Raw genomic sequence first — 13,785 nt, 5'->3', positions numbered from 1 at the left:
TCTCAGAAACATAAAATTCTGATGGGACTGGACAGGTTAGACACAGGAAGAATGTTCCCGATGTTTGGGAAGTCCAGAACCAGGGGTCAGTCTAAGGATAAGGGGCAAGCCATTTAGGACCGAAACAAGGAGAAACTTCTTCACTCAGTTGTTGACCTGTGGAATTCTCTACCGCAGAGAGTTGTTGTTGCCAGTTCGTTAGATATATTCAAGAGGGAGTTCGATATGGCCCTGATGGCTAAAGAGATCAAGGGGTATGGAGAGAAAGCAGGAAAGGGGTACTGAGGTGAATGATCAGCCGTGATCTTATTAAATGGTGGTGCAGGCTGGGGATAGGGCAGTGGAAATGCAGCTTGGAAGCACCTTTTTGCATTGCTCAACAAAAAATACTGTGACTGTATCCTGTGTTCATTGAAACACCGCCTAGATGCAGGAAGCTAAATTTGAGTTACAAATTCTAGATTCCAAAGTGGTCCCTGTGGATTAGAATGTAGCAAACTTAACCCTGCTTTTCAAGAAAGGAGGGAGAGAAAAAAACGGGAACTGTAGGCCAGTTAGCTTGACATAAGTAGTAAGTAAAATGCTAGAATCTATTATTAGGGATGTGGTAACGGGGCACTTATAGAATCATCATGTGATTGGGTAGAGTCAGCATGGAATTATGAAAGGGAAATAGTGTTTGACAAATCTGTGAGGATTTTGAGTTTGTAAATAGCAGGGTAGATAAAGGGGAAAAATGATTATGTACTTGGATTTTCAAAACCGCATCTGATAAGGTGTAACAGTAGAACTTAATACACAAAATTAAGGCTCATGGTATTGGGAGTCAGTATGGATTTATGAAGGTGAAGTCATGTTTGACAAATTGGCTGGAGTTTTTTTGAGGATGTAACGAACAGGGTGGATAAAGGGGAACCAGTGGATGTGGTGTATTTGGACTTCCAGAAGGCATTTGACAAGGTGCTATATAAAAGGTTACTGCATAAGAAAAGTTCACTGGGTTGGGGGTAATATATCAACATGGCTAACTAATGGAGAACAGAGAGTCAGGATAAATGGTTCATTCTCTGGTTGGCAACCAGTAACTAGTGGGGTGTCACAGGGATCAGTGCTGGGACCCCAACTGTTTACAATCTATAACGACTTGGAAGAAGGGACTGAGTGTAACATAGCCAAGTTTGCTGATGATGCAAAGATGGGAGGGAAAGCAATATATGAGGAGGACACAAAAAATCTGCAAAAGGTCATAGACAGGCTAAGTGAGTGGGCAAAAATTTGGCAGATGGAGTAGAATGTTGGAAAGTGTGAGGCCATGCACTTGGGCAGAAAAAAAAAAATCAAAGAGCAAGTTATTATTTAAATGGAGAGAGATTGCAAAGTGCTGCAGTACAGCAGGACATGGGGTACTTGTGCATGAAACACAAAAGGATAGTATGCAGGTACAGCAAGTGATCAGGAAGGTCAATGGTATCTTGGCCTTTATTGCAAAGGGGATGGAGTACAAAAGCAGGGAAGCCTTGCTACAGCTATATAAGGTATTGGTGAGGCCGCAGCTGGAATACTGCGTGCAGTTTTGGTTCCCGTATTTACAAAAGGATATACTTGCTTTGAAGGCAGTTCAGAGAAGGTTCACTAGGTTAATTCCAGGGATGAGGGGGTTGACTTATGAGGAAAGGTTGAGTAGGTTAGGCCTCTACCTCATTGGAATTCAGAAGAATAAGAGGTGATCTTATCAAAATGTATAAGCCTATGAGGGGGCTTGACAAGGTGGATGGAGAGAGGATGTTTCCACTAATGGAGGAGACTAGAACTAGAGGGCATGATCTTAGAATAAGGGGCTTCCCATTTAAAACAGAGATAAGAAGAAATTTCTTCTGAGGGTTGTGAATCTGTGGAATTTGCTGCCTCAGAGCTGTGGAAGCTGGGACATTGAATAAATTTAAGACAGAAATAGACAGTTTCTTAAACAATAAGGGGTAATGGGGAGCGGGTGGGGAAGTGAAGCTGAGTCCATGATCAAATCAGCCATGATCTTATTGAATGGCGGAGCAGGCTTGAGTGGCTGTATGACCACCTCCTGTTCATATTTATGTTCTTCTTAGCAAGGATACAGGATTGGTTAACGGACAGAACACACAAAATAGGAATAAAGAGTTCATTTTTGGGTTGGCAGGCTGTAACTAGTGGGGTGCTGCAAGGATCAGTGCCTGGGCCTCAACTATTCACAATCTATATCAATGACTTGGATTAGGGGATCAAGTCTAATGTATCCAAATTTGTTGACAGTAGAAAGTTGGGTGGAAAAATAAGCTGTGAGGAAGATGCAAAGAAGCTGCAAAAGTATTAAGTACATGGCAGATAGAATATAATGTGGAGAAGTGTGAAGTTATCCACTTTGGTAGGAAAAAGAGAGAAGCACAATATTTTTTAAATGGAGAGTGTGGGCAATGTTGGTATTCAGAGGGACCAAAGTGTCGTGTACACACATCACAGAAAGTTAACAGCAAGCAATTGGGAAAGCAAATGGTATGTTAGCCTTTTATTACAAAGGGCTTGTAGTATGAGTGTAAAGGGAGCCAGAATTTCACCTGTTTTGTGCCCAGTTAGTGCTGCTGGGAGGCGCTAATGGTGAACAATTGCCTTTTTAGCCTGTTGCGCCTGGGACAAAATTTCCCGAGATTTTGGGGGCAATTTGAAGTTAGCGCCATGATTTGTGTCCCGGGCCGGCAGGCACCTGGGGCGATGACTTCATCACCTTGCACGGCAACCCCTCACCGCGCAATGCCAACACCTTTGCGCCCCGCAGGACCAGAGGCTGATGTGGGCCGATGTCAGTGCCAACTTCGAGGCGCTACCATCCACCCGGGGTGCCCCTTAAAGGGGAAGCCGTGTGCACCCTAGGCCGCCATTTTTTTTTGTTGGCTGACTCTCTTCTTGACCAGTCACGCCATCATGCAGCCTGAAGCTCTTTTGGGTGCCGGGCTGCTGGCCCAGTCGCGATTGTCCCTGATGGCCCAGTGGTGGCCACCAAAGGGCCTGCAGAGTCCGCAGCGGCTCTCCCCTTTAACTGAAAGGGAGGGGTGTTGTGGTGCGTCAGCACTCATCCATGTCGGGAGCACCCCTCCAGCGAGGTGGTGCGCTGGAGACAGGGCTCTGCCTCATTTGAGGGGCGCGAAGGGAAATTCCACACCGGGGGTGGGACTTCCCATCTAGGTGATAACTGATCCTGGCCCAGAAGGTTACTGCTCCCCAGACAATTTTGGCCCCAAGAAGTCTTAGTACAATTATATAGGGCCTTGGTGAGATCACACCTAGAGCACTGTACAGTTTGGGCTGCGTAATTCGGCACTTTAACGGTGGCAGTTAAGGTCGCTTTGGGGGGGGGGGGGGGGGGAAATGGTGTTCGCCTCACTTCTGCCCACATCCAGCATGACCCGCACTGTTTGCCATCTTGGTGGGGGCATGTGTCAGTATGCAGAGTAGGCAGATCGTGAAATCAGTCAGCATGTAACGCTGATTTGATGCACGACCTTCCATTCCTCTCCTCTCCTCCCTTCCCCCGCGCCCCCCCCCCCCAGTCATGGGGGCTCTACTTACCGTCCACCTCATGCTGCAGCCTGACAGGGAAATGGAGTAGAGGCAGCAAAGACGACAAGCTGCTCGCAGAGGGAGGGGGATGAGGTCTCTTGGCAGGAAGTTTTACCCACCTAGGGTCTTTGGGAGCACTTCTCCTGCTGCATCTAAGCCAGGAACAGTGTGTTTGCTGGGGAGGTGGTCATAGAACTCTGCCACCTCTTGGAACCAGACCTGTAGCCTCAGAGCAGGACGATGATGGCTCAACCAGTGGCCCTCAAGGTGACCGTAGCCCTGAATTATTTTGCTAGCAGATCTTTCCAGGCTGGAAGAGGCGACATAGGTGAAGATCTCGCAGATTGCCGTACATTTCAGCATCTGGGAGGTCACAGAGGCTCTGTACTCTAGAAGGGACTTCATTGTCCTCTCTAAACCGAAAGCAGCAGCAGGAGCATGCATGTGGCTTTGCCAGGATATCTGGCTTCGCCATGGTGCAGGGCGCCATTGACTGCACACATGTGACTTTGCGGGTGCTGCATATCAATCCAGAGTGTACCAGAACCATAAAGGATACCACTTTAGCAATCTACTCTCAATGACTTCTTGTCTAGAGGGCCTCCTGGCTCCCTGCGGGTAGAGGACCTGACTCCTCCTTTCGACCCCTACACTAAGGACTCCAATCCTGCGTCGGAGAACCGAAGTGCTATTTCTCAGCCCTGTTGCATCATTGGTACCTTCCGCTTTCCTTAGCTACACTAACACCTCCCCTTTAAGAAGTGTAGACAGCATTTCACAATGCCGGCCAGCTTTAAATAGCGATCACACGGCCCACAAAATTGGGCCCCCTGCTAAATACTGAGCCAACCAGCAGTGCATTCAGCACTGGGCTCAGTGCCTCAATCATGTTCATTAGCAGGGATTTGGCATGCTGTCTGCATTACTTTTAATTGACATGGGCAGATTGCGATCCTGTGCTCGTTTTGGGGTCTTATCGAATTTAGCCCCCTTGGCCTTCTTACCCAAGGAAGGATATACTTGGCTTAGAGGGAGTGCAACGAAGGTTCACTAGACCGATTTGTGGGATGAGGCAATTGTCCTATGAGGAGTGATTGAGTAAACTAGGCCCATATTCTGTAGAGTTTAGAAGAATGAGAGGTGATCTCATTGAAATATAAAATTCTCAAGGAGCTTGACAGGGTAGATGCTGGAGGATGTTTTTCCTGTCTGGGGAGCCCAGAACTATTGCTCACAGTCGAAGGGGTCAGCCATTTAGGACTGAATTGAGGATACATTTCTTCACTCAAATGCTTGTGAATCTTTGGAATTCTCTACCCCTGAGAGCTATGAATGCTCAGTCTTTGTGTATTTTCAAGACAGAGATTAATAGATTTTTGGATACTAAGGGAATCAAGAGATATGGAGTTAGCACAGGGAAGTGGAGTTGAGGTAGATCAGCCATAATCTTATTGAATGGCGGAGCAGACGCGAAGGATCAAATGGCCTACTCCTGCTCCTATTAAGTTCTTAAATGGGGAAAGAGAAGTTCTTAAATGGGGAAAGAGAACAAAGAAAAAAATCTTACTGTATTTTAATAAAATACATTTAGTTTACTGCAGTATTTGTGCTCTCAGCATATTTTATTAAGTACTATGTTAATCCACATGCGTGGTTAAATCCAATTCACATACCACAAACTTGCCACATTATTTGTTGCTAAATGACTAAATGATTGTTCAAAGTATTGCATCCAACTATTAGTAAATTAAAAATGGAGACTTTCTTTTCATAGATGCCATGTCTTAGAATATTTGGTGAAATTGACCTTCACTTGCCTTGTAACCAATGACAAACTGTTGGGAGTTGATGCAAGGTTTATTATTAATCAACTCAATTGGAGTGTAATAATTTTATGATTGAAACAATTGTCTGTTTATGCTGTAGCTGAAGGAAATTAAAAGCATTTGCAATGTTCAGCCTGAACTGGAGATATATGAGCAATTCAGTTGACTTTGCAGAAGAACATGACAATTCTGATTATTCTTACCACAACAAAATGATTTATCATCAATTGAAAATCTATTTATATTATCTTTAAAATTGTTTTCCAGTGTATGGTCTGTATGGGAATGATCATGTGGTATGTTATCACCAAGCAAAATAGTCGTCTTGGTCAAGTTCTGGTATTCATTGTGCTATATAGTTCTTTGTATAGTACATATGTATGGACAGGTAAGGTGCCTAGAATATAGAGAATTTTAAAAGACTGTTTCGACCCATTCATTTTGCCCCTCATTTGTATGCTATAATAATTTCTAGTACATTTATTTTACCAACTACAATTTCTCATTTTAGTGTCTCTTCCCCCTCGTGTTCTCATTTGTTTTTTTCCTCCTCTTTCTCTCTCACTCCTTCATTCTCCCCATAAATATTATTTTCGGATCTTTCTCTCGTCTCAGTTAAACTAATATGGCAGGGGGATGGGAACCAATGCAGGGAGACAGAGGGAAACAAAATGGAGACAGAAGCAAAAGACAGAAAGGAGATGAGTAAAAGTGGAGGGCAGAGAAACCCAAGGCAAAAAACAAAAAGGGCCACTGTACAGCAAAATTCTAAAGGGTCAAAGTGTAATAAAAAGGCAAGCCTGAAAGCTCGGTGCCTCAATGCAAGGAGTATTCGGAACCCAGGAGAGGGCTCTGAGCTAGTTAGTGGGTGAGAGCTCAGATGAACAGGACCCCAAGAAAGAATGCAAAAGGCAGGAGGCAACAGAGCAGAGTAGCACTGGGGTAAGTGTAAACCACAAGGTGATAGGAAGGGACAATATGTATGAATATAAAAGGGGCTGCAGGAGGGGTCAACACTAAAAATCATGGTTTAAACCTAGTAATATAACACTCTACCTAAACGCAAGCAGCATTCGAAATAAAGTAAATGAGTTGACGGCACAAATCATTACAAATGGGTATGATTTGGTGGCCATTACAGAAACGTGGTTGCAGGGTGGCCAAGACTGGGAATTAAACATACAGGATTTTCTGACAATTTGGAAAGATAGACAAGAAGGGAAAGGAGGTGGGGTAGCTCTGTTAATAAAGGATGATATCAGGGCAGTTGTGAGAGACGATATTGGCTCTAATGAACAAAATGTTGAATCATTGTGGGTGGAGATTAGAGATAGTAAGGGGAAAAAGTCACTGGTGGGCATAGTTTATAGGCCCCCCAAATAATAACTTCACGGTGGGGCGGACAATAATCAAGGGAATAATAGAGACATGTGAAAAAGGAACGGCAGTAATCATGGGGGATTTTAACCTACATATCGATTGGTCAAATCAAATCGCACGGGATAGCCTTGAGGAATTCATAGAATGCATATGGGATTGTTTCTTGGAACAGTATGTTACAGAACCTACAAGGGAGCAAGCTATCTTAGATCTCGTCCTGTGTAATGAGACAGGAATAATAAACGATCTAGTAAAAGATCCTTTCGGAATGAGTGATCACAGTATGGTTGAATTTGTAATACAGATTGAGGGTGAGGAAGTAGTGTCTCAAACGAGCGTACTATGCTTAAACAAAGGGGACTACAGTGGGATGAGGGCAGAGTTGGCTAAAGTAGACTGGAAACACAGACTAAACGGTGGCACAATTGAGGAACAGTGGAGGACTTTTAAGGAGCTCTTTCATAGTACTCAACAAAAATATATTCCAGTGAAAAAGAAGGGTGGTAAGAGAAGGGATAACCAGCCGTAGATAACCAAGGAAATGAAGGAGAGTATCAAATTAAAAACCAATGCGTATAAGGTGGCCAAGGTTAGTGGGAAACTAGAAGATTGGGAAAATTTTAAACTAAAGCAATAAGGAAAAGAAAGATAGATTACAAAAGTAAGCTTGCGCAAACATAAAAACAGATAGTAAAAACCTTTACCAATATATAAAACAGAAGAGAGTGACTAAAGTAAATGTTGGTCCCTTAGAAGATGAGAAGGGGGATTTAATAATGGGAAATGTAGAAATGGCTGAGACCTTAAACAATTATTTTGCTTTGGTCTTCACAGTGGAAGACACAAAAACCATTGCTGGTCACGGGAATGTGGAAAGGGATGACCTTAAGGTAATCACTAGGGGGGTAGTGCTGGACAGGCTAATGGGACTCAAGGTAGACAAGTCCCCTGGTCCTGATGAAATGCATCCCAGGGTAGTAAAAGAGATGGCGGAAGTTATAGCAGATGCATTCGTTATAATCTACCAAAATTCTCTGGACTCTGGGGAGGTACCAGCGGATTGGAAAGCAGCTAATGTAACGCCTCTGTTTTTAAAAAAAAAGGGGGCAGACAAAAGGCAGGTAACTATAGGCCGGTTAGTTTAACATCTGTAGTGGGGAAAATGCTTGACGCGATCATTAAGGAAGAAATAGCGGGACATCGACAGGAATAGTGCAATCAAGCAGATGCAACATGGATTCATGAAGGGGAAATCATGTTTAACTAATTTACTGGAATTCTTTGAGGATATAACGAGCATGGTGGATAGAGGTGTACCGATGGATGTGGTGTATTTAGATTTCCAAAAGGCATGTGATAAGGTGCCAGACAAAAGGTTACTGCAGAAGATAAAGGTACGCGAAGTCAGAGGAAGTGTATTAGCATGAATCGGGAATTGGCTGGCTAACAAAGCAGAGAGTCGGGATAAATGGGTCCTTTTTCGGGTTGGAAATCGGTGGTTAGTGGTGTGCCACAGGGATCGGTGCTGGGACCACAACTGTTTACAATATACATAGATGACCTGGAAGAGGGGACAGAGTGTAGTGTAACAAAATTTGCAGATGACACAAAGATTAGTGGGAAAGCGAGTTGTGTAGAGGACACAGAGGCTGCAAAGAGAGTTAGATAGGTTAAGCAAATGGGCAAAGGTTTGGCAGATGGAATACAATGTCGGAAAATGTGAGGTCATCCACCTTGGAGAAAAAATAGTAAAAGGGATTATTATTTGAATGGGGAGAAATTACAACATGCTGCAGTGCAGAGGGACCTGGGGGTCCTTGTGCATGAATCCCAAAAAGTTAGTTTGCAGGTGCAGCAGGTAATCAAGAAGGTGAACGGAATGTTACCTTCATTGCGAGAGGGATGGAGTACAAAAGCAGGGATGTCCTGCTGCAACTGTACAAGGTATTAGTGAGGCCGCACCTGGAGTACTGCAGTTTTGGTCACCTTACTTAAAGGAAGGATATACTAGCTTTGGAGGGGGTACAGAGACGATTCACTAGGCTGATTCCAGAGATGAGGGGGTTACCTTATGATGATAGATTAAGTAGACTGGTCTTTACTCATTGGAGTATGAGGGGTGATCTTATAGAAACATTTAAAATAATGAAAGGGATAGACAAGATAGAGGCAGAGAGGTTGTTTCCACTGGTCGGGGAAACTTGAACTAGGGGGCACAGCCTCAAAATACGGGGGAGCCAATTTAAAACCGAGTTGAGAAGGAATTTCTTCTCCCAGAGGGTTGAGAATCTGGAATTCTCTGCCCAAGGAAGCAGTGGAGGCTAGCTCATTGAAAGTATTCAAATCAGATAGATTTTTAACCATTAAGGGTTACGGGGAGCGGGCGGGTAAGTGGAGCTGAGTCCTCGGCCAGATCAGCCATGATCTTATTGAATGGTGGAGCAGGCTTGAGGGGCGAGATGGCCTACTCCTGTTCCTAATTATGTTCTTATATTCACTCTCTCTGTTCTCCCTTCTCTTTCTCTCCCTGCCTTCCCATTGTTTCTCCTTTCTCCCCTCCCTTTTACTATTTACCATCTTTCTATCTTACTCAGTTTTTCTCTTTCCTCCTTCTCTCTCCTATTCACGTTTTTCTTTCTTGCTTTCTCTGTTATCCAATAACTTTTTTTCTTTCTCTCTCTCCCTCCCTCCCTCCCCCTCCTTGCACCATGTGAGGATCAGACTTGTGGCTCTACGTTGGTGTTTCACCAGCAAATTTTGAGTTGCAACATCATAGCAATTTTAAATGTCAAAAAAGTAGTTGTAAATTAGTTTTTTTTTTTAAGAATAGGAAACCCATCTGATCAGTTTTATTAATTGGAGCTCTGATAAATGCAGATGAAAATGGAAGCATGGCTGTTTTTGTGAGTTCTTGCAAAATGATTTCAAATATTGCCAACCAATTTCTTTTAACAGGTCTCATAGCACTGTCATTACTTCTGTTGGAGAAAAATGTATCCAAGCAAAGAGGATTCTTCATTATTGCTGGATGGGGGTGAGCAAGCTTAGAATCTTTCGGGGGTGGATTTTCTGATCTTTTGCCCTGGCGTGGCGATGGGGTCCACTGAGCGGGCGGCTAGCTTCCAGCGCTCCACGGGGGTTTTCGGGGCTGGTTTTGCGGCGACGTGGAACAGCACCGCCCGGAAGAGCTGCGCCAGTGTGCAACGCCCCTGGTTGCGACACCGGCACGCTTTCTGATCCCCGCCTGGGAAAATGGGTTGTCCAACCTATACTGACTTCACAGAGAGGCAAGTAATGCCATCCTAAAGTAAGTGTGATTGTTTAATTAATTTGAGATTTATGTTGTGGTGGTGTGGGCTATGTATTGGGAATGTTTTTTTGTGGGGGTTTTTCAGGTTTTTATTTTTCTCCCCAGGCGTCTTAGACCACTCCCAGGCTGACTCTTTAGCTCGGGGTTTTCCCATGCTTACACCCTGAGAGCGATGTACAATGCACTGCGCCCCGGACTCATGGCTCAGCTGCCCAATTTTGATGACTGGCACAAGCTTTACTGCCCCGTCTTCATTACCGCCCTGAGCTCAAAGCTGAAAATCCAGCTCATCTTTTCTCTGCTACAAGTTTTTTTTGGAGTGGGAACTTATTTTGGATTTGTGAATACTTGTCTGTGGTTACAGTAAATGATAGTTGGTAATCATCTCGTTGAAGTCAAAAACAAACTGAGCAAGAGTGTGACATGCTATTTAGTTTTGTATTATAATTTGTACTGATTAAATTGAGACTGATCTTAACTATTCTGTATGTTAACCTTACTGTGAAATAATGCAGCTCATCAATTTTCATCAGGTGGTGTCTTACCCAGTATTTTCTCAGTTCACCCAAGAAAAGATTGGAGAGGCATGCAAGGCCACATAAGAGCTCACATATCTGGTTCAGGTCACATGGGCATACTATTGTACAGGTAGATTTAGGTTAGGTTGAGTCAACTCTCACACAAGTAAGACACTCAGACTGCTTATGGGAGCAACTGATGCCTTTGAACTTGTAGGGTATCTAAACCAGGCCTGAATTTAACAGTTTTATTTCACACTTTATGCATATTGTCACAGAAGTGTGTGCATGTCAACCAAGAGCATCCATCTTGAACCTATGTCCAAAACCTTGTCGTCAATACCAGAAGTCTGTTTCAAAATTGATTAATTTTTCTGCCCATGATCTAGGTCAGTAAGATCAGTACTACAGATATGGATGTTAGTGAATGTATTTTATGATCATCTCAGCTAGCAGTGTATTGTTGTGACACATAATTGCAGCAATTAAGATTTTTTTTTTGTTTTATTAGAATACCGGTATTCATTGTGGGAATGCTATTGATTACTGGACACCCAAATACACAAACACTGGGAGATTCAGCATTTTTTTATGGAAATACTCAGGTGAGAATTAAATCTGAATCGCCCTCAAGGTATATAGCTAAACCTGCTATAAGCCCTTATGTAAATAAGCAAGTAATGCCAGCATGGAATTCCAATCTAGAGATCCACATTTTTCTCTGATGTACTAGAATAATTAAATCATTGATGTATTTTATTTAGAAATTTGAGAGTCCATTACTTTTGGGGTTAAATAGAACATACTCCAAGACTTAATGTATAAATTGTCAAAAAAAAACTGAAAAATCTCTCCCAACTGTTGAGCTTTAATAGTTATGGCATACAATGAAGTAATCCTCCAGCTACGTAGAATTTACAGCACAGAAACAGGCCAGTCGACCAGTGTTTATATTCCGTGTCTCCTTCAACTATTTACTTCATTTCACCCTTTCAACATAGGTGAAATATTGATTTGAAGGGCAACCCAGGCTGGGAAAAATCACTGCTGGCTGGGTATTCCTGTGTGCTCACCCAGTAATTTATTTTCTAGTGTAAGGTACCTACAGAGCAGTATCTAGGTCTGTCTGAAGAACTTCTGCCATTTAATATCCGATCGAGCAGCTCCAGAACACCAAACTGGTTTAGGAGAGGAGCAGATACACAAAATGCTGGGCCTCCATGAAGGTGCTAGTATGCAACTAAAACAAGAAAATCATAGGGAATTTCTTGGGTTTTCTTTAAAAAAAGGATGGGAGGGGTAGTTTGACCTGTGTACTGACACCCCCTCCATTTGTGTAGATCACATGACCCAGTTGAATACAAATGTCTGATTTTTCCAGTATTTTTGGGGGGTACTGAGCCATAGACAAATTAACTCCCAAGTTCAGTCCTCAGTCAGGGTAGCATATGTGGACCTAATTAGCCTCAGGTGATCTGGGAAGACAGAACAATGTCTATGAAATTGTCAATAAAGGAGTAATTACACTAATTTGCTATTTTCAAGCAATGTACTTCTATTAGAACATTAATTAGATTTTTGAAGGATGCATCTGCAATACATTATGGTATTGGTTTGCAATTCAAATATGCAGTCTCTTCTGTTCACTAGTGTTAGCAAAACTGTTCATGTAAGTATTGCACAGCATAGTTCCAGATTTTATCAATACACAACTAATTGTGGAAATGCAAGATATTCTTTATTGGCTGAAGAAGTTCCATCTCAACATTCTTGTCTTCGCTCAGATTTGGACTAAACTTTTCAATCATTTTGGCGAGTTGGAGAGGCACTGTAAATGTCCATTATTTTTTCAATAACTTATGTAGAGATTGTCGTAATAAAACATCAAGGCAATTCAGTGGGGGGAGGTGAGGGGTGGGGTGGGAGTGGAAGGAATCGACACTAAGCAAGGATTGAGAGCAGAACGTTAGAGGCAAAGACTTGGGGGCCAAAATTGCCCTCTCTCCAAATGGGGCGCAATTTCCTTTTTTTTTTAAAAAAGTTTGTCCGCATGGGGCAGACAATCCAGGGAAATTCAGCTTGGTGTTTTCTTGGAGTGGGGCGGATCGGAATGGCCATCGCTCCGAGTAGTCAGCGCAACAGACGTGCTGCGCTAAAGCGCCACAACGTCCCTCCCCTTCAGTTAAAGGGGAGGGCTGCTGCAAACTCTGCAGCCACTTTAGTGGCAAACTGGGCCACCAGGGAGGGTTTTGGCCAAGCCAGCAGTCCAGTTGGTACCCAAAAGGGGGTGCTGGGCTGCTTGGCCAAACCAATGGTCACCACTGTCAGGCCAACCTAGCAGTCGGTTGACAATTAAAGGGGAGGGCACACTAACTACAGCTGCCATTATATTTTAAGGGCAGACGCAGTGCCCAGACAAGTTTTCCGCCAGGGAAAGCTGGCGGAGCACTGACCGGCGGCCGATGTCCTCCAGTGGGGAAATTTCCCGTTGGGCAATTTCCCACGCAGAGCGGAAAAGGGATTGCTGCCAGTCGGTAAGGAGTCGGCGCATGCCTGACGGGATGGTCCCATACACTGCTCAAAAAATAGGACATTTTTCAAAACGGGCCCCTCCATGCTGACTGAGCTGAGAGTCCTTACTGACCCGTGGCCGTCTGAGGCAGTCACGGCTCTTATAGAAAGGGGAAATTTCGGCCCCTTAAGATCTGACCAAAAAAAAGATTTTTTAAAGAGGCTTTTGAAGAGATGTGGAGGGGTTTCAGAAGAGAATTCAAGAATGCAAGGCCATGATGGTTCAAGGACCTGCCACTGTTGGTGGATTGAAATGGTGTTGTACAGAAGTCCAGAGTAAGAGGAGTGAATTGTGCAAGCTGGAACATTAGGGCTGCAGATTAGAGGTAAAGTGGGATGAAGCCAGAGAGAAATTTGAAGATAATTTTGTATTTAATGCGATGGGGAATGAGGAGCCAGTGGTAGCTGGCAAGAATGGAGGTGATGGAGATGCTGGCGGCAGAGCTCTGGATGAGTTAGAAATTGTGCATGGTGCAGCTCAGGACAGCGTTGGACAAGTTAAGTCTGGAGGTGACAAAGGCAAGGATCTGGATTTGAACAGCAGTGGTGAAGTAGGGAAAAGAGGCAGACTGGAAAAAAAAATGGTCAGAGC

At 43.7% G+C, this 13,785-nt stretch overlaps 1 protein-coding gene across 3 annotated transcripts in view; it reads left to right on the top strand.

Moving 5' to 3' along the window:
- The window catches only part of LOC139259852 (lysosomal cholesterol signaling protein-like), a 116,649-nt gene that overhangs the window by 63,287 nt on the left and 39,577 nt on the right, over positions 1–13,785 (top strand). For all 3 annotated transcript variants that reach the window (XM_070875739.1, XM_070875738.1, XM_070875740.1), the window contains exons 8-10: positions 5,682–5,802; positions 9,750–9,828; positions 11,134–11,227. In XM_070875739.1, coding sequence (XP_070731840.1) covers positions 5,682–5,802; positions 9,750–9,828; positions 11,134–11,227 — 294 coding nt within the window. The remainder of the gene's footprint in view (positions 1–5,681; positions 5,803–9,749; positions 9,829–11,133; positions 11,228–13,785) is intronic.

This window comes from Pristiophorus japonicus, chromosome 3, assembly GCF_044704955.1.
Source record: "Pristiophorus japonicus isolate sPriJap1 chromosome 3, sPriJap1.hap1, whole genome shotgun sequence".
Taxonomy (NCBI): Eukaryota; Metazoa; Chordata; class Chondrichthyes; family Pristiophoridae; genus Pristiophorus; species Pristiophorus japonicus.
Note: the sequence above shows the minus strand (reverse complement) of the source record. Positions and strands in the feature narration are given on the sequence as shown.